Source organism: Haliaeetus albicilla, chromosome 8 (genome assembly GCF_947461875.1).
Source record: "Haliaeetus albicilla chromosome 8, bHalAlb1.1, whole genome shotgun sequence".
In the NCBI taxonomy this organism is placed as follows: Eukaryota; Metazoa; Chordata; class Aves; order Accipitriformes; family Accipitridae; genus Haliaeetus; species Haliaeetus albicilla.
The window spans coordinates 36,318,338-36,342,749 of NC_091490.1; the positions used below are offsets into that span (position 1 = coordinate 36,318,338).

General features: G+C 39.8%; 1 protein-coding gene and 1 long non-coding RNA gene across 2 annotated transcripts; one reads left to right on the top strand and one right to left on the bottom strand.

The window, feature by feature from the left end:
- Positions 1 to 559: 559 nt before the first annotated feature.
- LOC138686473 (uncharacterized) lies at positions 560 to 16,486 on the bottom strand. Its single transcript, XR_011325864.1, has 4 exons — positions 16,320 to 16,486; positions 15,479 to 15,553; positions 14,778 to 15,018; positions 560 to 676 (listed from the first exon to the last, which is right to left on the bottom strand). It is a non-coding gene; the product is annotated as an uncharacterized lncRNA (long non-coding RNA).
- Positions 16,487 to 16,605: 119 nt separating this feature from the next.
- On the top strand, positions 16,606 to 20,049 carry LOC104310519 (14 kDa phosphohistidine phosphatase). The gene is made up of 3 exons (XM_069789812.1): positions 16,606 to 16,804; positions 17,299 to 17,423; positions 19,857 to 20,049. The coding sequence occupies exons 1-3, from the start codon at positions 16,675 to 16,677 to the stop codon at positions 19,947 to 19,949; spliced, it is 348 nt and encodes a 115-aa protein (XP_069645913.1). The 5' UTR covers positions 16,606 to 16,674; the 3' UTR covers positions 19,950 to 20,049.
- Positions 20,050 to 24,412: the final 4,363 nt, after the last annotated feature.

Sequence of the window (24,412 nt, forward strand, 5' to 3'; positions counted from 1 at the left end):
GCATACCTTCACATGTATGTGTCGTGGTTTAACCCCAGCCAGCAACTAAGCACCACGCAGCTGCTCACTCACTCCCCCCCATCCAGTGGGATGGGGGAGAAAATCAGGAAAAGAAGTAAAACTCCTGGGTTGAGATAAGAACGATTTAATAGAACAGAAAAGAAGAAACTAATAATGATAATGATAACACTAATAAAATGACAACAGTAGTAATAAAAGGATTGAAATGTACAAATGATGCGCAGGGCAATTGCTCACCACCCGCCGACCGACACCCAGCCAGTCCCCGAGCGGCGAATCCCTGCCCCCCCACTTCCCAGTTCCTAAACTAGATGGGACGTCACATGGTATGGAATACACTGTTGGCCAGTTTGGGTCAGGTGCCCTGGCTGGGCATGAGAAGCTGAAAAATCCTTGACTCTAGTCTAAACACTACTGAGCAACAACTGAAAACATCAGTGTTATCAACATTCTTCACATACTGAACTCAAAACATAGCACTGTACCAGCTACTGGGAAGACAGTTAACTACATCCCAGCTGAAACCAGGACAGTATGCCACTTCAGTGATAAGGTAAGTGACTTGCCACACTACGTATAGAAGTAGTTCTGGATATTCTCACTTAAGTATCATTCTCACCTCTGTTACAGGAGGTCTCACAAGTACTGTTGAGGGCTGTAAGTAAGGAACGGACAACACGAGTAATAGACACATTAGCTCAGTTCTTAACCCTGTGCAAAGACATGACACTAGAAGCTTGTCACAGACTCCACATTCCCCAGCAGTCCCAACCCTGGTCGATACAAAGTGGTATTCCCTTGCGCCCTGATGAGCCACGTCACCCCATCCCTTGTTCCATGTCCACTCAGGCAGTTATTATGGAGGCTCCACCAGACAGTCCAGTTGCCAAACTGGTATTCCAGGCATAAAGATTCACCATTATGGGTGAGGTTTAACAAGACTAGCCATGCAAAGGACTCAACAAGGGTTGTCAGCAATAGGAGGACACAGGGTAGCATCCACTTCATATCTGTAAAGCATAGTTATAGTTTATAGAGTGCATGTTGGAGCTCTTATTTTAGAGCCTCAGCCTGTTCTTACAGAATAAAAATCAGCAGCTCCTGGATTCCAAGCTAAGGTCTCAGCTGGCATCAATTCCCAATTTTTTCACAAAAAAATATTTTTCAAGTAGCCATACTTTAATACATCTCTGCCCATCAAGGAATCCATCACAGAAAAGAGGCTAGAATAATGACTATATTCTAAACCACCCTCAATTACTATCAAAATATGAGTTTACTAGAAATGGCAACAAAGTCCTAGAAAGCATGTCAAAGTCAGTTATTGAATAGAGTGAGGATGAAAAACAACATACTGAATATTTCTAGGGAGAGGAAGGCTTCCTAGCAGGTGTGGCCTAGCAAAGCTAGAAATACAAACAAACTATCAAGAAACTCTGGAAAGTTGAGGTTAACTCTTGGCTATGTCACAGACTCATTCTGCAAGCCCAGGCTTGGGCCAGCCTTGCTTAGAACAACCAGACTTCCAGGTAGCATCAGATCAGGACTGTTATTTCTTTAGCCTCAGCTGATCATCTATAAATTGGGAGTGAAAACATTTCCTGTCTGCCAACCTTTCTCTGTCTGTGTTCTTCAGATTGTAAATCCTCCTAACAGAGGCTGGTACTTCTAATGCACCTGTACAGTACATCATGCAGCAGGGCCTAATTTTACAGGGGTTCTGTAAACATTATCCTAAAACAAACTAATGATAATTCGTTTTGATAGGGCAGCCTTATTTTTTTTCTAAAAGACTGATCAGCTGTTATAATTGTATACACAGAAAAATTATAGACAACTCCGGAACAGTTTATATCCTCTCTGGAGCCAGGAGGCAGAATATCCTACACCTTTTCCTGGAGATTCACTTTTTCAAATTGTTTTATGAGCTTCCTACTGGTAAGTGCTCATCCTCGTCATGGCAGAAGCTCTGAAGTTGAGTGGAGGAAACTTTATCAGAATTGCTTTGCCAGTGGAATCTCCGGAGGAAGGAAGAGAGTATTTCACAGTTTACAATAGTCTTCCTTCACAAGGGCTGTCTGAGACCTCTTGTCTGCAGCAGATAGATAAAACAACACAAAAAAACCCCAAACACCAAAGCCTAAAAGCAATATGCCTGTAAAAACTCCAGCCGAAAAAACAAAGACTGGCTCTTTTAGTTGGCAGTATTCCCTTATGCATCACTGACATGGGGCTCTTCTTGGTTTTTCCCAGGGAATTCTGCCATCCTCCAATTTTTTTTTAATCACCTTTTAATATAATGGAAGATGAATACAAATGCAAAATTATCATAAAAAAGAAAGGCTGAAAAGCATTTTCAAAAGCACACAACTGAGAGGTTAAAATATCTTTATTAAAAGTCAAAGGCACTTAAAACTTCAACCCTTTTGTTCAGAAAGACTGGGATTCCTGTGAGCTAAAGCTCATACTGGATCCTAAGTTACATAGTTATTTCAGGAAAAAGACCTCTGATACAGTTACTTAGGTTGAACTGCAGATCTTCAAGCTAGAAATGCCACCCAGCCTGCTTCTTAGGTGGTTTCCATGTTACTGATTCATTCTTTTCTTATTTTTATTTCACATTTGTGCTTTTTTGTGCTTTTGCCAATTGATTTGGGAATATAAGAGCCTTGTTTCTTGTACTGTACTAAGCTGAGTGCAGTTGTCCACCCTCCTCTCATGCCACATGAGCACAGACATAGTTCCTTAAAATTAATCCAATTCCTCTCTGCCAGAAAAACAGGAGACTCTAAACCTAAATCAAGTCAAATTTTTAGAAATGCTGAACACTTCTTATTCTTATACACTCCAGACATTCATCTTCACAAGTGAAAGCCCAGCTTTTTACAAGTGAATAGGAATACTCCAGATGACCTCTTTTCCCTTACAAACAGAGGTGCCTAACAAGGATTATCTAGCAGCAACTAATTTTCCAGTTGGAAGGTTTACTTGATAGGCCACTATGAGACATAATAGGTAAGAAAAGGCTATATAAACACATTAGGAGTAAGAATAACAAAAACCAGTCAGGTCTGATATTTGAAGGAGGACAGCAATTGACAGAGGACATGTCAAACGTCATTTCTTTCTATACAGAGAAAAGTTAACAGATACTCATTGCAATGCATTGGGAAAAGAGAACAGGTCAGAGTAAGGAAAGACTGGAGTGAAGACTATTTAGGTTAGTTACAGCCAATCAAGTTACTGTTTAAGGATCCAAACCCTCAGTAATTACCTTTGAGAGTATGGGGACAGGTGCCAGAGGGCTGACGGAAAGCAAATATTGCCTCTCTGTATCTAGGAAAGGAAGATCAAGGTCATTAGAAGCCAGGCCTTCCATATGAACACCTAGAAAAGATACTAGAACCATACCAAAAAAATTCTGAAAGAAAACAGTTGAAAAATCAGCAGAGGGCTACTAAGCGGTCAAGAACAGCTGACATTGATATGATTGATTTATTCTTGGCAGATCAATCTAGTTTGTACTTCAAGGCTGAGTGAGTAACAAAGAAACAATAGTGTGCTGTAGTTTGCTATAATTAAGACTTCTAATGCTGTCCCATGAGACATTCTTGTAAGCAAACAAGTGAAATAGTGCTTAGCTGAAATCACCATAAAATGAGCATGCAAGAGATGTAACCAGTACTCAAAGGGCAGTTTTTCAAAGATCACTGTCAGTCTGAGAGGACTATACAAATGAGCCCTGCAAGGGCTTATCTTGAACTAACTTGAGCTAATTAAAGTTGGATGGCAAATTATCATCTAACATGCTTAGAAAATTTGCAGATGATACCAGGCTTTGAGGAATTGCAGGAGTTCCAAAGGACTCAAAGATTTGGATAAATTAGAGGCATAATCCAAAAGAAATGAGGACAAATCAACAATGGTCTTAATCTAAAAAAAAAAACCAAACAAAAAAACCCAAACCAAAAACCCCCCCACAACAACAACAACAAAAAAACCCAAACAAAAAAACACACAAAATCAAAATACAACATAGCAACAAACTGGGGAACTGCTGGCTAGGCAGGAGAATTGTAGAAAAGGAACTACGAGTTACAGCAGATCACAAATTCAATATGGGTTAATGATTTGTTGTCACTTTTACAAATAGGAAATGCTGATCTGATATGTATTAAAAGGAATGTTTTAGTTAAGACAAAATTTACAATTTTTCCATCCAATCTGCCATTGCCAAATCTCATCTGGTGTACTGCACCTAATCTTAAGTACTGCAATTTTAGAAAGCTACAGGCAGACAAAATACAATCAAATCCTGAGCAACACAGTCAATACATTATTTAGAACGAGATCAAAGTTTTATTGTCTTTTGGAAAAGATACTAGGACCATCTCTTACAGTCTTGAAACCCTGCACTATTTTCTCAACAAAACCAAAAAAAATTTCAAGATTTACTAATTTTATTTCTTATGAACACCCTCATTTTGTTTGCTTCCCTGAAAACACGTATGAATGCTTGTCTGACTTGTAAGTGATTGAATCTTCCAAACTATCAGCTCTCCACAAATCACAGTTCAAGTAACACATGCTCAGAAAATATGGCTTATGTGCAAACACCCAAGGCATTTAACTGTTTTATTCCCACCCAACTGTAGAAAAGCATGATAGAGGAAAGAAATCTATACAATCTTCTAAAACTTAAAAGGTATTTTAGAGTACTTAGGGGGCATGTGATCAACAATTCTTTATGTCCACTTGGTGCATAACAAGTAGTGGTTGGATTGATTTGTAATGACAAAGTTTTAAAGGAAATTTTTCTAAATAAGGAGGCCATGAAACACTAGAACAGAAGTTTTGTAGAGTCTAGCTTTCTGTTGGAGATTTTTAAGTCTTGGTTTGAGAAACATTTGTCAATATCTTTATCAGTAGCTTATGACAGTGGGATGCAGTGGGAAATAATTTTAGATTATCTAAAATCCTCTGTTGAACTTGCTGAAATCCCCAAAATAAGACAAATACAGGATATGGTGGCATCTCAGGTGACCAGAAGATACACATGTATGTATGTACACATAGAAGGAGACAGAGATTCATCTTCCATGTCTTTTTTTAAAGAATGGTTCTTTACCTACATTGTAAGATTGCATCTGCATTTACATATTTCTAACTCTTTCTTTTTAAATATTTTAATGATGCTTTTATGGCAACAGGCAAAAAAAGATAATTAAGTACCTCTGAGTAATCCAGTTCTAGGAGCTATATTTGTCATTCTTAAATTATAACACTTTGTAAGTATTTATGTCAAAATAGTTTGTACAACAGACATTTATCCCATGGAAAAGAGCTGTAAAACTACTTGAAATTCTGAAGTCATGGAAAAAACTCCAGCTTCACCCACAGTAACACTCAGTAGAAGAAGAGCAAGAGCTTTAGCCAGCCTTGAGAGGAAAAGTTCTGGTGCCAGTAGTGAAGGTGTTTCCTGTTTGGAGACAAGCTTGAAACACTAATTCTTTAAAAATTCAGACACAAAAGGTCTAAGGCACAAGTTTTCCCCAAGGTCTAGATGGGAAGAAAAGATAATTTCCAAAAACATACTCATCCCTCAGCCTCTGTGTCTCATTAAGTATGAATAAGGTAGGCAATACAACTACTACAAGAAGCTGGAATTTCTCAGGCTGCCTAAGACAGTCTCCTCTCTGTCTGGAGTGAAACCACAGGAGCCAGAAAATCTTATCTCCACTTCTTATTTCGGGAACTCTCTGATGTGACTCACACTGCTCAATTTCCTCCAAACAGGCAAAAATACACACTCAAGAATCTAACTGAGGCCAGGGATCACTTGCACTGGCAAGATGTGATGCAGTGCATTGAAACATGAAACAGAACAAAGGAGCAGAAGAAACAAGTCACACCTTGAGTTAAGATAAAAGCAGGCTGGTCTTAAGATTGTGCATACTTGGCTGCCTGCAGTTGCAGGTGAAACCGATCCCATGCAGAACTTGATTATTTCTAATTCTACTGTTGGAAATCATGGCAGAGAAGCTTTTGGAGCCTTGCCACCCTTCATGCACGTGTAAGAAAGAATAACTATATAACCCATGCATAGACCCAGCACTGTTGATTTTACTGCCCAGGTCTGTTCCATAGTCCCTGTCCTGGTTTCAGCTGGGATAGAGTTAATTGTCTTCCTAGTAGCTGGTATAGTGCTATGTTTTGAGTTCAGTATGAGAAGAATGTTGATAACACACTGATGTTTTCAGTTGCTGCTAAGTAATGTTTAGTCTAAAGTCAAGGATTTTTCAGCTTCTGATGCCCAGCCAGCAAGAAGGCTGGAGGGGCACAAGAAGTTGGGAGGGGACACAGCCAGGGCAGCTGACCCAAACTGGCCAACAGGGTATTCCATACCGTGTGACGCCACATCTAGTATAGAAACTGGGGGCAGTGGGGTGGGGGGATCACCGCTCAGGGACTAACTGGGCATCAATCGGCAGGTGGTGAGCAATTGCACTGTGCATCATCGGTATATTCCAATCCTTTTATTATTACTGTTGTCATTTTATTAGTGTTGTCATTATCATTATTAGTTTCTTCTTTTCTGTTCTATTAAACCATTCTTATCTCAACCCACAAGTTTTACTTCTTTTCCCGATTTTCTCCCCCACCCGGGGGGGCGGGGGGAAGTGAGTGAGCAGCTGTGTGGTGCTTAGTTGCTGTCTGGGGTTAAACCACAACAGTCCCATACTCTCAGCAGGTGAGATGTCACAGATGTGACACTAATGGGGATGTTGGCTGAGGAAGAGAACAATTACAGCTTTTGGCAAATGAGAGAAGTGAGAGGAAGTTTTAGGATTAGGAGATTAAGTAGGTGGTTGGTTCTGTAAAAGTGGTCATCATGAGAAATGTTTTTTGTTTTGCAAATTCTTTGCATAGCTTCTGCCTAGCTCTTTTCCCAGAGAACACTGTTTTGACCTATCAGATAGCATGTGAACTATCAGTAGCACTGGAGTGCTGACATGACCTTCCATTCTCCATTTGCAGTATTATGAGGGAGAGACTACAAAAAAGGATGAAGAGGGCAGTAGTTTCACTTCCTAATACATCTCACCATTAGTTTATGAACTCCAAGCTTCATGTCTGTTCTTTTCAGTGCTTAAGTGAGTTTCATGTAAATAATTTTTATACATGGACACAGTATTTAATGTGTTTGAGTCCATAACTAAAGCAATGTTCAACAACAGGTTTTTAATCATTAAATACAGCATCCTATAACTTCAAATTTCTCAGGTTTCTCCATAAGTTTTCAGCCCAAATTGGCCACTCCAGGAGCTGTACTGTTCTAGGAAGAAATGTCTGCTAAGCAAGCTTCAGAGAAGGCCAGTACAGATATTTTAGTCCTTAATTTTTTTAGTGGGAAACAAGCAGTAAAGAAACTCTTCAAGTGTTATCTGCAGCAGAGCATAGAGAGACACATTTTTGAGGGATCTAGAAGTTTTGGATTGTGTACCTTAAAGGTGCTTTGGGTGATACTGACCTCTATTTAAAGCCAAGACCCAGAGACTGTCATCATTGTCTGATGACATTTATAAAACCAAGCAGCAGAAAGGTCCATCACCAAAGCTATTGGCATTCTGTGGAATGAGATCTTATCACTTGGTATTTGAAATCTTCAAAGCAGAAGACCAAAGTACAAGGAACAATTGCACAGCACTGAGAAGTAAAACCTGACCCATGAACACCCAGCAAAAGCATATAATTCATACTACTCATGACTTTTCTCAGTCAGTAGACCGCAAGAGAACATCAGTTCTTGAATTAAGTACTCTTTCAGGAGCATTCTAGCCACTCCAACACAAGTTTGCCACAACCATACCATCCATGAATTACTGCAAGAAAGACGTTTACTTCTATCAGCTGGATAAGCAATTGCTTTTTAGGAAAGGTATGTTTAACACAAGATCATCAGTGGAGGATACTTCAATTGACGCATATAGTAGTTGTTTCAAAACCAAAGAAATTCATCACTGACATTGAAAGCAGTGGTGTTAAATTGTTCAATTTTATCATTTCCCAGGCAAAAAAACAGCACCACAAGGCTTTTTAAAGTCCAGTTAAATGGTGTCAAGATCATTAGGACTCTCCTTATTTCCTGGGCCTGAAAGCAATACTGTAATACTTTAACTTTCCAGTGAAAATTTTACTCTTCTACAACTTCTAGATTTCTTGACTCATTAGGAAGGATGAGTCTGTCACCTCCTCTGAAATTGCTGCACTTTCATATTTGAGCCTAAAAAGGAATCCACAAAGTCATTTTTCTCAAATGTAAAGCATGTACCCCACACCACACAGCCCCTTGATAACCCTTCACCAAAAGGTTTGTCAAGCACTGGAAGAGGCTGCCCAGGGAAGTGGTTGAGTCACCATCTCTGGGGATATTTAGGTGTTTAGGGACATGGTTTAGTGGTGGACTTGGCAGTGTTAGGTTTACAGTTGGACTGTATAATCTTAAGGCTCTTTTCCAACCTAAATAATTGATTCTGTATTTATCCTTCCTGGTGCGTATTAGTTGGGTTTTTTCCTCTCATTTATCAACAGGCATTTACTCATCTTTTGTAGTCACACATGATTGTAACCAGTAGCAGAGTCTGGTTATTTAGGCCACAGAATTAATAATCAGCTAAGATTACTTTTATAATAGGTATTGGATCAGCAGGAAGCGAAGGAATTCTCATTTATCATCTATAAAATAATACTAGGCCTGCATGCAACGTTCTTATTTGAAGCAGTTAAGAGTCCTGTTTATTTGTACTTCTTCTAAACAACAAAATCCCCACAATGTTAGACTGGGTACATAAACTACAAACGAGAAGCTACCCTACTGTCAAAACAGAATGAAAGATCCAGATTTATGCCTACCTGAAGGTAAGTAAATTAGGACTGCAGTTGCTCTATACCCTCTAGAGTCAAAGACAGAAGTAGTTTATCTAAAGGTTAAGTCAAAGGAGATCCATTCTCTCTCTTCACTAAAACAAGAGCAAATACATTTGCTTAGATGCTTAAAGTAATGGGAAAAGAATTTGGAATAAAACTGACAGTATTGTGATTTTTCATCTCTTACTCAGGTTGTGCCATTAGCTTCTGAAAATACAAAATAAAAGTTAAACCACCAGTTCTATGGGTTTGCCTCTATCCTCTAAGGCAGGATTCAATTTTCTTCCTCTGAAATAAACAGTGTACATGCCCTTTTAAAGGCACTTCCCTCACTTACTAGGGTATGTAATTTACTAACGTGGAGTAACAAGAATACATTCCTATCTATACCAAACACTACTCCCTGACCTTGGCACTAACTGAATGCCAGCATTTGGGAAAGCAGTTCTTTGCTCTTTTGCTCTGCATGTGATGTCCCTTCTCCCAAAGCAAAATTATTGCTATAGCTAAACCAGCCCACAGACATGAATATTAGAAGTTCACCACAAGAAATAAAAATAAACTACCTTTTTCCTTCAATCTATATCCAGAATTCTGCAAGTAAGACTTCATACAATTACATTCTCCATTCATCTTTTCTTCTTCATTCTGAGTTTTTCCTGAGGAACTGCAATCCCAACACCATGACCAAGGACGGACACTGTTTCCCTGCTGGGTACCTCCAGCCCTAAAACCACCATTCAAAATACCCTTATATCTCTGCTCCATGAATGCAAATGCATGAGTTTACCTTGAAGAAAAGCAGCTGCAGCTGAAAGGCCCTTATATTCAGGATGTCATATATCCCACATAAATGAACTCTGATCAATTAAACAACTCGCACTGTTCATCTCTACAGGCCACAAAGTAACAGCTGGGTCTCTGGAATCATCACCTGCACACGATGCTTTCATCATGCCCCCGACATATGCTGTAAGGCATGGACACTAAGGGCAGGGAGGGACAACCAAAGGACAGCAGAGCCCTGAAAACAAACCTAGCAGACTGGTTTCACTGACCAAGGGGATTCTAGGGGGGGAAGCATGTGTTCAGTAGTTCAAAGACTAGCAATCCTGTGACAAACAGGTCATTCAGAAGGAGAGTTAGGAGAATGACACCTCCTGGTAGGAAACTCTAGAGTGCTCAAAGAGTAGAAATATTTCATGAAGTGCCCTCTAAAGAAATACCTTTCCAGGTGGCTATTAGAAATTTGTGTTTAAGTCTGGGGAAGAAGCAGCAGCTAGGAAGGCTTAGAAAGCATGTGATGGGCTCTTTGTAAGTATCAGGAAAGTAAAGAAGGTGATCAGAAGTTTTCTGTATATAAAGGGATAAAGCTGGTACAAAAACCCAAATGGATACAAACTATCTGTGAGTAAATGTAGACTGGAAATTAGGAGGGAGTTTCTAGCCAGCAGAGCAATGAGGTTATAAAATTGCCTTCTATGAGTAGCAGGACAAACCCCTTCGTTTTCATGCAGATCTTGGTCAGTTTCTGAAAGGGATCATGTGAGAGCTTTATTCATGAAAGCAAGGTATAAAGGACCTAGCAGAGGTCCTTTACACTCCTGCATGCTGGAGGTTGGCTTGGATTCTTAACCTTCAGTGCACAAACAAAGCCTCTGGCTTCTGAACTGACTATACATATGCAGATCCAAACGAGGTTAATACCAAGAGAGCTAATGTTATTATCCTGCATTTGTTCTGGCTTCTTTGCTAATCTGAGGAGCTGCTAATCAACAGCTGTTGAAGAAAAAAATCTCCATCCAAAGCCTATTAAAATGAGTGGGCCAAGCAGAAAAGCAGACCTGTGATCTTTGATGTCCATGATAGTCATAATCTACAACAGTGTATTTCATTTGCACCAGCGTTTTAGGCATTCTTCTGCTCAGCTCAAGGGTGTACTCTCACTCTGGGATAAAAAAACATTCACAAGTACAGCTGAAAATTAACCCTCATTTTATTTTCTCTCTTGTGTGAAAGTTAACATATGATGGAAATTACCTACTTCAAAATTCTTTTCTTAATATTTTCCTGTAATACAACAACGGGCCAAACATATCCTTACATCTTGTGCTCTGCTGTCAAAGAACTCAATAAAAGGAAAAATTCATGCAGCTGGACTTCAAACCGATTGTTTCCGTTTTCCTGACTCTGATAACCCGGATTGGCCTAATGGCTTGAGAGAATCCAGTGATGAGCTTCACTGCAGCACAATGTATATTTAACACATTCACATAATACTAATATTCCTTTTCTAGTCACTTGCTATTCAGAGGCTAAATAGCAAAATAAATATGAGGATGTTTTGACATTAAGATACTCCTGGCTCACAGGTTTTTTGCCTATTCTCAAAGGAAATGTTACACTTGATCTTGAACTGCAATCCAGTTTCTTCCTTTTAAGATGTCATGCAAGTTAACTAGTGTAGTCTGGACACTGAAAGTAAGCTAGAAATAGCAGGTCTGAGACCTGCACAATAAATTGATGCGGGGTTTTGGCAGGATAAGTCAGTTGGATCTGAACTCTGTGTTTCTGCAGCCAGATGACTTCTGCTACCTGAACTTGTTCAACTACAACTGGCTTTGATATCTCCACATACAGCAGCAGTACAGCCTCACCTTCTTTCTCCCATCGCTCATTTCAATCCAAATTGATTAAAAAAGTGACAGTTGTCAATAGTCAATAACAATTTCTCAAAAATTCTACTCAAGGCCAAATTAGCTTTTAACCACAGATCAGAAAATCTCATGAGCCATGCACAAGGGCTAACCCATTTGGGCTTTCAACCCAGGCTTTTTAAGGGATCCTTTCTGCCACCAAGTTACTTGGAAAGGGAAACCAGTGTGTTTTCTTTGTAACTATCAGTTCCTGTGTATTAAACTTTTCCACTTAGTGACTTCAGCTGAAGGCTGTAAGCCACAGAACATAATGCAGGGGAAAGGAGTCAATCTCAGATACTCAACCTATCTGAATGTTGCAGTGCGAGTCAAAACATAATGTAGTCTCAAAGCTGGACTCCTGACATCTAGCCCAGAAGAGGAGTTGAAATGCTGTATGTAGTGCTTTGCCTGAATTTTAAAAGTAGGTTCATGACTCAAGTCTGATTGATTGAAAAATACTGTTACTGACCACACAGAATTGATCTGAAGAAATGGGGGAAGAAGCTATGAACCTTCTATCCACAAGGATTCTCTTTTGTGAAGATCTAATCTTTGCATGCATGAAAACATTTAAGTGGGAAGTCCATTTACACATTCATAAGCACATACACCTGAAGTAAAAAACAAACAAACCCAAAAGTGTTTTTCACTGCTTTTTCAGTAATCTTAGCACTTGAATTTCACAGAATAGCCCATGTTGGAAGGGGACTCAAAAGATCACTTGGTCCAACCTATCATGGGAATGGAAGCCTAGATGAGATTATCTAGCAGCCTGTCCAATCACATTTTGAGAACTTCCAGTGATTTGCCCTGCTTTACACATGCACAGCTTTTTCAGTAATATTTAAAGGGAAGACTAGTAAGAGACTTAACCTTTCTGCTTTTATGGCAAAGGTTTTAAGAATCCAATAAGCAGATGGGAGTCCTACAACAGCCATCTCAGGTATACTCACAGCAAGAAGGGAAAGAGACAGGTCAAACATAAGAGAGGGATAACTGGGCAGAACCACTCTGGAAATCCCAAGTAAGACACAACTCCCACCTTGCTCTGCTAGCACCTATGCCTCAGGAACTCCTAGGGACCTATCACTTGACATAACTACAGTATTGTATCTGCTTTATTGCAGATATTCTATGTATGCTTTAGCTGGACTGCCAATACATAGGAAGAAAATGCAACTGCATTTATATTATTCACCTGTGCTTTGCTCATAACACATTTAGCTACTGATTTGATAATTTTTATTTTTTTTAGTATGCCTTTAGTGCATTCTTCTGCTGTTAGGTTTGATACTGGCACATAACTGGATTCCTTAAACTATATTCAAAATCCGTATTTGCTGAAAAACTAGCATTTCACATACTCATGTAATGATCCATGTACTTAAAGTGACAGTTTCCATTTTTTTTCAGAAGAAAACCTAATCTGAAGTGTAGTTTGAGCTACTGAGTGATATAAGGCTAGAGGATATAAAGACTTAAGATAAAGTAGCTGTATTTTGTTGTGTCAAGCTACTGCTTACATCTAGTAATCACTCCAGAGCTAATTTTTAAGGGCACTGCACTCACAAGTGGATTTGAAGGTTATTTGAAGACCGTTTGTCCACCTCAGTAGCCAAAAAAAAATGAAACTCTGGGAAAAAGATTCAAAAAGAATGCTCAGTATCCATACACACTTCCTGAAGAGGGCAATTTTTCTTGGGGGATGGGGGCACATAACAGGGAAGAAAAATGTTTCTGGAAAGTTACTGTAAAAAGATACAAACACCACAGCCTTAATGCTACCACAAAGCCCAGTTGAAATGCAGTTAAGTGTGACAACAAGAATGTATTTGTCCCCTATCAGCAGTTTCCATCACCCAAATATTTCACTTGATACACAGGAACCCATTCCCTCAGCACGAACATGCACAGTGTCTCTGTTCTCCACATATTTTCATCAAACCTGTATGAATATAGCAATACTGATATCTCTATCATGATCTCAAATTGAGTTGACGTTTATTAACACTTTCAACAGTTTTTAAACAGAAAAAGCGTATTCACAGGACCCTCTTGTAAGGGATGCAATAGAGAACACAAGGCTATTATCTGCTTTATCCCTTTCAAGACACTCAGGAAGGTAAAAATGTTACAGTTACTGGGACATCACATACCTTTATGAAAATGAACCAGGGTAGCTACAATAGTTATACCCAGCTATCACACCATGTCACATGAACCACAGTTTTTGTTGCTTCTTTTTAATCTCTCTGATTGCTGGAATATGTAGAAAAGTTTGACCAAGTTCAGATGCATTAGCTCACCAGTAACTTGGTTAGGTATCCCAGATTCAGCCTAACCACACATTCTGTTACACCAACAGTTCAACCCACTCCAACATACATTGCAATATTGGCACAACCCAAGCCAATACAGGGATAGGTGCATTTTACAAGGCCATGTGGATGAAAACAATCTGATGATAGGAAGGGCATAAATAACAACAGTGCAACTTTGTAGTCATTTGGATCCAGTCCAAAGCCTGCAAACCCTAACAGAAAACAAGACCCATATGTAACACAGAAGAGGAAAAAGTGCTGGCAACACTTACCCTTATGGTCTGACTACAAGTACTCAACAAATATATCTACTAGCCTATCTTAACTTTCATCACATTGGTTCACTGTTACCTAATTTGAGATATTTAGACTACTTTTCCTCAGAACAGTGGTTTTTAGGTTATCATTGTGAAGAGACAAGATGTCACTTGGCCAAATCAACAAAAAAAACCCCCTTCATTTTTCAGAAAATAGTGCCAAACTCACTGCCACAGTTAGATATGAGTAATCCTATTATAAAAGGAAAGTTCCTACATGCAGTATAATTGGAGGCAGGCTGTCTCTGGTCTGAGACCCTTGTTGCCCCATGCCACCTCTTTGTACCCCTGAGGCCCACAAAGTGACGCACTAACAATTGCCGCCAACAGCAGGGGATTTCTGTCTTCAGCCTAAAAGCCAACAGGAAGCTCCTATACCTCAGCATGGCGTAGGAAACTACTTTTGGATAAAGGGGGTGCTTAGGAAGACAAAAGCATCAAGAAGAAGACGACAAAGTTCCACTTTGCCTATTACTAAGTCACATACTTACCTGGTCAAACTCATGTCAGGTCAAGCCAGACACCTGCTCTCCTTGTTGAGGACAAATTCCTTTAAAGTTTAGCTTCTGTCTGAGGCATGCTGTATTTTCTTTGCCATCCTTGCCCTTGCTCATCAGTGTTACAATTGTTTGTTGCTAGCTCCTTCTGCGCATCATAACTGAAATGGGGCAATAAAGTTTTCCAGAGCTGTGGCCACACAACAGGTTTCTATACTCAAGGGAATGAAGTATCCTATACCAGTTAAAAATAAAAAGGCAAGGTTCATTCAAACAAGCAAGCTCCATAAAACCTTCTTAATGCTAAAGCTTCAAGAAGAAATAAATAAGAGCATCAGATACTAGGCTAGATTAGTGACAAAATAATCAAAGAAAAGGCTATATACACAAAAAGTATCAAAACAATAATGGACATTCTAGACTGCTTGAAAGAAACTTAAAAGAACTAACACTACAGTAATCCTACAGGCCTTTACTACTGAGCTGAACAAAGTAAGCTTCAGCAACCACCTGAACTCCACAGCACTCTCTCAGCCCTATAATCCTAAAGGGCACCTTACCCAGACACAGATTTTATCACTTTCCCTGCCTGCCTTGGCAAATCCAGAACAGTTGAGATGGTAGGCTTGGTTTCTACTTAAAGCCCTTCTCACCTCTTCATCTCCTAAGATGCAGTTAGCAGGAATTTGGTTTACCTTAGTGGGGCTCTGATTGGTTTCTTCACAGTGACAGTACTACTCTGTGCCCAAAAAGGTAACTGACAACAGTATCTGAAATAATGAAATATTAGAAATTTTTATTAAGATTTAGAACAGCTAATAAAGTAGTTTAGTAAATAACTTTAATTATGATGCAATAAATCACAAAACAAATTTTAATTAAAATATTACATTTATCTTGTTAAAAATCTTTAAATGCTGTATTTAGATGATACATACTCTTCTATTTTACTGACTTTTTCATGCATTACATCTTAGTTTATATAGTACACTGTCTGTATTCAAGCACTGTTTTTATATCAGAGCTGGAGAAATTCATGTCAGCAATGATTTACTATTGGTACGTATTAATAGAACAGCTCAGTTAAAAGTGACCCACAACATAACACTTAAAAGACGTGGCTATGTTGCAACTCCTTTGTGGAAATGTTCTGGAACTTTAAAAAAAAATCTTTGTTTAAAATGTGAATATTCCCTCTTTTTGAAGTAAGCATATGATACAAGACCATGCTCTCACTTCAACACTACAAGGTAACAATTCTTTTTTCTTCCAGTAAATATTATAGACTCAATTTTCAATAAGCTGGTGTATCTTATTCATGCTAGACATCTGTGACTTCATGATGGATCTGCGTGGAGCTTGCCTAACTCATCAAGTGGAACCCATAAAATAAGGGGAACAGGAGGTAAACTTGTATCTCTTATTTTATATATGTCAGGAGTAACCTACAGATTCTCAGGGTGTTAAGCTCTCCCTGTCTATGACCCTCTCCCCCCCGCCCCACCCCCGGTATAAACGCCTTGCCCTGCAACGGACCCGTGACGGCGGCTGCCCACCGCAAGGCCCCCGCTCTGGGAGCCGGGGCAGAGGACGCACAGCAGCTAAGGAAGGGGCGCAGGGACGAGGGCACCCCTAAGGCCTCGACCGGCAACTCGAAGGGGTAACCGCACGCCTGTCACCGTCCGCCCTCTCGCAGCCTGTGAGGAGAAGTCGCCCCACGGCCTCGGCCCGCCCGGGCCGGGAACCGGCTCGCCTCACGACGAACCCGCCGGGCGGCAGCGGCTGCCCCGCTCCCGGGCGCGAGCGCCGCCTTCCCGCCAACCGCGGAGCACGGCGGGGGTGGGGGTGGCGGCGGCGCGTCGCGGTCACCTCACGGGCTGGCGGTACCGCCATGGCGGCGGTGCGGGACGTAGAGATCGACCCCGAGGGCACGTTCAAGTACATCTTGGTGCGCCTGCAGCGCCCGGGCGGCGAGGAGCGGCGGGACATCGTCCGCGGCACCAAGGCGGCCGAGTTCCACAGTGGGTGACGGGCCGGGGCGAGGGCTGGGGAAGCGACCGTTAGCGGGCCCACCCCCTCCCCCCCTTCCCGGCAGCGTCCCTGAGGTGTGGGCCGTGACCGCCAGTTCCCAAGCGAATCTGAGGCGGAGGGGGGAGTCCCTGGTGTCAGTGGGCGTAGCTCAGAAACCCCCTGCCGCCACCTTCCCTCTACCCCCCCTTAATAGGTGCCTCATGCGAATATGAAAAGTGGGTCAATATTTCTGTCAGATGTCATTTCCAAACCCGATAAACCTCATTTAGGAGAATGTGATGTGTTAACTTAAGTAAAAAAACTGAAATAGACAACCTTAATTAGAGCTGCGTAGTTTCTATGTCTGTCAAGAGAGACCTCCCTCCTTTGCAGATGAAAGAAGGGAACTGGAGGAAAATGAGCGGAAAGTAGCCAAAAAGAAGAGTTCTAGAGTATTTGGTGCCTAGTGCGTATTCTAATGGCTCTAACCGTTCTCCTTGTGCAGATCATATATTTGAAAAAGTAAATCCTGAGATGGAAAAGCTGGGATATGAGTGCAAGTGCCTTGGAGGAGGGAAAATTGATCATAATAGCAAAGACAAGAAAATTAGGGTATTCGGGCTTTCTACAGTAAGTGCATCTCTTGTATTTCTTCAGATCCTTTTGTCACTGATGTTCTGGGATTTTTATAGTATGGTGGCTTATGGCAATTTGAATCACAGTGTAAACATTCACTGGAAAACTTGCCGGGCTCATTTGTGAGATAGATTAGAAAAACACTAGTTTTAAGGGCAGGACACCAAAGCAAAAATAATAGATAACTTAATGCTGAGTAATACCAACATTAAGTTACAATCCTGACTGAAAATGGAAGTTAGCATCTCTTGACTCAGAATCTTTTAATCTTACTGCTAGAGCAGGGATAGCCCATTTGTAGCCACAGGGTCTCGATCCAGCTATTGTGTGATCTTTATTTGCCAATAAAAATGTTGGTTGGCAGTGACCAGCTAAATTGTGAATGTTGTTCAGTGTATGTGTTGGGTGAGAAGAGTAGACCCAGTTTAGGTGTGGTGAATTTTTAGTAGGCGAATATGTAGTTTCACATAAATGCATTTTGTGGGAAGAAAAGTAACTTCCAAGAATATGGAAACTGGAGAATTTTTGTTACCTGTCACTGTTCTGTGTAGGTTCAGATTCTTTATGAAAGACTCAATAAGTGGTAATGATTTCTTGAATTTAGGGAACATGCTATAGTGTGTTTCTGGTGTTGCTCTGTGAGGAAGCGTAGCTACTTCTGTAGTATTACTGTGAGTAAAGATACTAGGCTTCTAACGTAGACAAGAAGAAAATAGTTCTATTAAGTTAATTTAATTTTTTATAGAAAGTGATCGTTACTTCAAATCTGCTTACCTTAGATAGGCAGTGAAGGTTGGGCCTTGAATGTGTTAAGAGTTTTTAAATGTTAGTGCTACTTTTGTTCCAAGATGACTCTTGCCACCTGGAATCATAAGAAAAAAACAAGAACTCTTTAGGATTTGTATGGGGTGGAAAGGCAGTGTATAATGCTTATTCTACTAAATTCTTGTGATTGTAGGTCCTCATAGCTGCATTTTTAGATGAGGCTTGACACCTGTATATAAATTCAGCTGCCAATTTAGTGTTAGAGGCAGTGGTCAACTCTTGCTTTGTAATACAATGTCTATGGAAAATACCTTATTTCTCTGCTTTTGGTCCCTTGACGCTTACAGATGAGCCCCATGTAAAAGCAGAGTTTTATTACCATGAGGGCTCCTCTCAGATAGAGAGGTTCAGAAGACCTCAGTAGCAGTTCAGAAGTTAGTATATTAATTACATGGGTTTAATGCTTCTCTTTACCTGGAGATTTGTTGTCAGACTCTAAACCAGAACTATCTTGGTGTTTTATGAAAACCAGAGAAATAGCAATTGGCTTTTTTTGAAGTAGATGCTGTGCTATTAATTGCAAAGCTGGATGGGGTCTTCAAAGTGACTACCAAGGCAAGAGTGATCTGTAGGTGTGTTGCTTTACAACTGACAGTATAAACGTGCAGTATTTCTGACATAACTATATTCTCTGGTATTTTTTTAAAGTTTGCATTTTATAATGCATCAATAATTTTAACCTGTGCAGTTTAAATGCTGGTTTACTTAAGCTGTTACTTTTGGGGCAGAGTCAGTGATGAATAAAGGTACATGTTTTGTTTGATAATGCAATCTTGAGCTCTTTTTTCAGTCTTCCAAGTTAAGTTTCATGTGAAATATTACTGGAAAAAAGTAACCTGTAAATCACAGGTTTTTATCAAACTGTTGTGCAGTAAAGGCTTTTTGACAGGGAAAAACTTACTTGTAGCTCTGAAATAAATCAAGATAATAACTCCAGTCATATAAGACAATAATGGAAAGGCACCTTCTACGACAACTGTCTTAAATTTCTAACACTGTGATCAGTGATTTAAATGAGGGTTAAAAATCACATGGGTTATCTGACCTTGCCTTAGTTTGGAGTTGGAGTGGCTGAAGAGGACAGATATTTAAAATTATGCCATTACCAACTAAGGCAAGATTGCAAATAAATAAAACATGAAGACTTGTGATTTCTTTAGTGTATAGAATAGTACTCAAATATTCACACATGTGGTGACTTACTCCCTTGTCTTCCACCGAGCCAAATCAGGTGTTTTTATGCTCATATGTTAAAGTGGGTCAGTGCAATTGCTGTGGCTTAAAAGAACATTCAATAAATATGGTGGCTGAACATTTTAAAACAAGCTTCCTGCTGGAGAAATCATGTGAAAAATGCACCCTCTATTACTTGAGATTGCTTAACCCCATCTCATTTTTCTACAACTTGGGTTGGGGAAATTGGAGAGGACAATAGAAAAATAAAATATGACACTGCAAGAATAACTCTTTTAGAACCTGTATTTGATTTGTATGTAAATTATCAAATTGTAAGTAGGTAATTTGTGTTGTCAAGAACTGAATGGTTCTGTGGACTTCCTTTCTGTACATATTTCTCTAATAAGCACTTGTTCTTTCTTGCAGGGCTATGGAAAAGCAGATCATTCGGTGACTGTAGAGTTACTGAAAAAAGTGTATACAGATTATGAAATTACATGGTCAGATGACAAGAAATAAATGGCTACCTATGAACACAACAAGTATTTCAAAACTGGTAACTCTGTGAGCTGTACTCTGATAAATAAAATTGCATGTCTTCTATGGATGTTACCATAAATCTGGAGTAACTGGACTCTGCTGTAATTTATAATATGGGTAATAATCCCCAGATTTATCTTTTTTTTTTTTGTGCAGAATCTGCAGTTCTAAGCCTTTTTCCTCTCCTTTTGATGTGCCATCTAATTAAACACTCCCACATGATCTTACCTCCGGTTTGTTTTCATCCAGTCCTGACTCACTGATATATTGTAGGCTACATCAGGATTTTGCCATCAACTTAAACACCACAGGACCAAACCTGTTCCCTGGTCTTTTGACAGCAGTGTTTTCTGTTTTCTTTATTTTCTATTGCTCTTTAGGCTTTACAACTTTCTTATCCACATTTACAAGAATCAGGGGGGAGGGGAGGATTGACTGTTACAGTTCTTCACCAATGATTTAAGTCTTCAATTTACTCCATGGTTTTGAAAATTCAGTATTTGTGTTCCACACAAGTAATGATCAAGATCTTTTGTGTCCCTGTAAGATCCTTCCCTATAGCAGATTAATGGCAATGTCAAATTCTGACAATACTTGTTTCAGTCTGATTCCCCTGTACTACTTTTATTCCCCATGAGTATAGTGGTGCTTTTTCCTTTTTCTTTAGCAATAATTATCTTATGGGTAGCTACCTCCCAGCCAGACCCAGGACACCTAGGCAGTGTCTGAATTAACTTACAGCACCTGCTTCCTCCTGTTGTGGCAGGATGCTGCCCTTCATTTGTTGTGAAGTTACTTGCTACAATTTTCACTCTTTTGTCTCCTGCCAGTTGTGGATTTCAAGGCAGTACCTTTTGTTCTTATGCTTACATTGTTGACCTGCGGTATTGAAGAGCTATTTGTATACAAATCCTGGTTCTTCCCTGTGCTGTGGCTCCTACTGCACTTATCTACCAGTATCTGGTGGTATATGGTGGCTTTTTCTTTTCAGTGTGCGTGTGACTCTTAAAGTAGAAACAGTATGAAATTTGAGACGCTTTAGTCCAGTTTCTGTCACAAAAAATCCTGCTGTTAGTGTAATAAGGCAGTAACTGTCCATCTTATGTCACCCTTCTGTATTTTTGTTTTGATTGGCTGGGTGGAGAAGGATTTCCTCTTCTCATCCTCAGATCTTTCAGTCCATTCCTTATTAGAAGAGTTCCAGGTATCTCCATCCCAGTAATACCTGGGAGCAGGATTTCTTGAACCTGGTGCTGCCAGTCTCTTGGTTGGCATCTGCTTCCCTCTATGTGCAGCCTGCACTTTCCCCTCCAGCGCCTCTATGAGCTTTTGCATCTGCTGTTTGTGCTTCTCTGTATGCTCTTGTACAATAGTTATCTGGCTGCACTACTCCAAATGCCATGATAACATTGATTGCAGGTTTGAATTTTTTTTTTTTAACAAGATTTTGATTTCAGAATGTGATTAAGTGCCTGCATACCTAGTAACCAAGAATAGCATACAGGTCAATAATTTGCAAATTGGGTGCTTCCCACTTTGATTTTCCTCATGGGTTTTTTCCCCTAAGCTTTAGTAAGATAACTGTAACGGATGTCATTTAATTGGTGCCAGTATACAAAACTGATTTTTTTTTTTTTTTTTAATCACCTCATTTCCCAAAACTAGCTAATAGCCTTCAGAGGGAAGTCAACAGTTAAGGATAGCTCCTGCTAAAACAAACAAGCTTTCTCATTTAATTTCCTGAGATGTTTTACAACTGATTTTAATGTTTCCCTCCACAGTACTTACGGGAAAGACATAATTTAGACCGGATTTCTTATTGTGATGACTGTTTCAGAAAGCAAGGGGATGGGGTGAGGGGAGAAAAGGGGTAATGATTTGGAATGAGCTGATAGATTTACCACCTGACTTCTATCTTTGTTTCTTCAGACAAGAAATTGGGTCTGATGGTAAGCATTTATTGTGTCTTCAGAAAAATACTTTGAGGGTCCTCCCAATTATGTTATTTTCTAGTGCAGTGTCATTTTGGAAAATGCTAATTTCCCTAGCTATTAAGTAATATGTACAAGTATTACAAGTGAATGAAAGATGTTTAATTCCAGAACATGAAGAGAAACAGGAAACTAGTCACTAGGGTGGTGATGATTTGGCAAGCAGAGAAAGCCTTAATGTAGATTAGGGAAACTAGTGATATTTCATGTTGAAACACCAACAGAACAGCCAGCCTACAAAACTTAAGTGTTGAATTCTGCTTCCTCTCAGCAGGTATGTGCTGAATTCTAAGAACAGAATATAACTCATCTGGAATTATGGAAGTCCCAATGCTAGTTTTGCCCATTTCACCCAAGAAAAACATCCTTTATTAATTCTCATCTGTAATTCTGAAATGGGATCTTAATTATAACGTGTGGGGTTTCCTGTTTTGCAGGTGTGCAGTTACTGTGAGATTGTGGCTCTAGCAGTCTTCACTTGAAAGTCCTAAAAACCCCGATTCTGTATCTGCATGAAAACAGAGCTATCTTTGAGCAATCCAAGAATAAAATGAGTATGGTAAGCAAAGGAGTAGTATATTAACCGAAGACAGCAAGTTTGATTGTGGAATACTTTCAAGAGGAAGCATTATGGTAGAAGATTGTAAGTGCCGCCTTTATTTGCCAAAAAGTACATGAGATTGAATATGGTTAAGAACAACATTGTCACAGTGGTCAACACTTCTTATTACTTCAGGTACCGTTCTCCAAAATGGCACTAGACCTAGTAGGTGTAGAACAAGCTATTTGGTCACTGCGTGCAAGCCATGATTTCTCTTATGACTGAGGTTCGAAATATGGCAAGCGGTAGTCACTTTGTTTCCAACTTCCCAGTTTTGACAAAAAAGAACTGTTAACAGTACTTTGTTGATCTGCTGAAGCTAAAACTTCCTTTTGTTCTTCAATCTGTAGTTAGCAGTTGTCTATCATCAGTAAGTTTCAGAGCTGATGCAGAAAAAATCTGAAGTGCAATCACAGCCTTGGCACAACTGACTGCTTTTCCCTCTCTCTCTCTCCCCCCCCTATACAAAAGCAACTTCAGTAGTTTCCAAATCATCCCTTTAAAATAGTCTACTTAGAATTGTTTTTGAAACAACAGTAGTTGTTAAAGCTCTTCTGTAAAGTACGGGAAATCCTCTATGACTCTCTCTTAATAGCAACATGGTCAAAACGAGAATCTTGTAGTTGACTTTCATAGCCTTCAATGACAGGATCTTAACACAATAATTAAAGTTATTTAGGTCACTGCTGTAGTTTCTTTCCATCCCCTCAGACTATTGTCCTTTTCTCTTCTACATTGTGTATCCTTGCATCTAGTTTACTGCAGTGGTTGACTGTCTCTAAGTTTTTATTTCTGCAAGGGCACCCAGTGAATTACTGCTGCAGTAAAGCAGTGCATGATGACAAGTAGTAGCTTTGATGTACTTGTTAAGAGTTGTGTAAGAGCTTTTTGTCCAGTTTTGGTTAAGACAGAACATGCAGTGGCTTTTTTCTGTCACTTGGTAATATCAAGCACTCAGGACCAGGTTTTGTAGTTCTTTGGGTTTGTATGCATTTTTGGTAAGGTAATTTCTTAAGCAACATCACTATCTTCAGCCTAGGACACAGGAGTGACTTGTACACAGGCTTTTCTGAATGTTTGCTGCCCCGCCAAACTGCTGAAAGGACTGAAGAGGTCTGAGTGTTCAGTAGTACCCCCAGCAAGTTTTGAAAGTGGGTCATAGCATATAAGCAGTTTAATTTCTGGACAAATCTCTTTAAAAAAAAAAAAACAAAACCAAAACAAACCCCAGCCCAGTACAGCACTCTAGTTAGTAATCTGCTATAATAGCGCAGTTCATCTTCTTTCCCACTTGTCACCACCTAAAGCTCAGTTCTGTCATCCTCCAGTTTCCTGGATTGCATTTGTAGGTTTATTGGTTGGTTGTTTTAAGGATTCTTCTTTCAACTCAGCTTCTAAAGCAGAAATCAGTTTTATCAATTTCTAAAAACAGTATGGGTATTTCCAGTTACTTGCTGAAATTTTCTTAGGAGTGATATGTCAAAATCTGAATGTGAAAATTTACAGACCACACTAGTAAATATTCTCTGGTACACTACTTCCAAGGCTTGAATAAAAGTCAAGTGTGTATTACATACAGAAACGTTACAAAGATTTGTAAGATTGTTAGCAGAATTGAACACCAGTGATAAATAAAATTGCATCCCCCTCTGGTGGCAAAGCAGCGGAGCACACAGGTACGCAGTCGATTCTGAAATCTGTTGCTGCAGTTAAACCGTCTTCAAGTTGGGAGCCTAACCCGTGAGAACCACTTGTTGTGCTATGTTAGGATGCTAAATGATCTTGTTCAGGCTGCGCTCAGCAGCCACTACAGTTCTGGCACTGCCAGAGAATGTGAGAGGGGGACTGGG

What these genes read in the sequence shown, in the direction of transcription:
- LOC104310519 (XM_069789812.1), top strand. Translation starts at nt 16,675, where the DNA reads ATGGCGGCGGTGCGGGACGTAGAGATCGACCCCGAGGGCACGTTCAAG. An exon ending in CAAGGCGGCCGAGTTCCACA is followed by an intron (nt 16,805 to 17,298) that starts GTGGGTGACGGG and finishes CTCCTTGTGCAG; the next exon opens with ATCATATATTTGAAAAAGTA. An exon ending in GGGTATTCGGGCTTTCTACA is followed by an intron (nt 17,424 to 19,856) that starts GTAAGTGCATCT and finishes TCTTTCTTGCAG; the next exon opens with GGCTATGGAAAAGCAGATCA.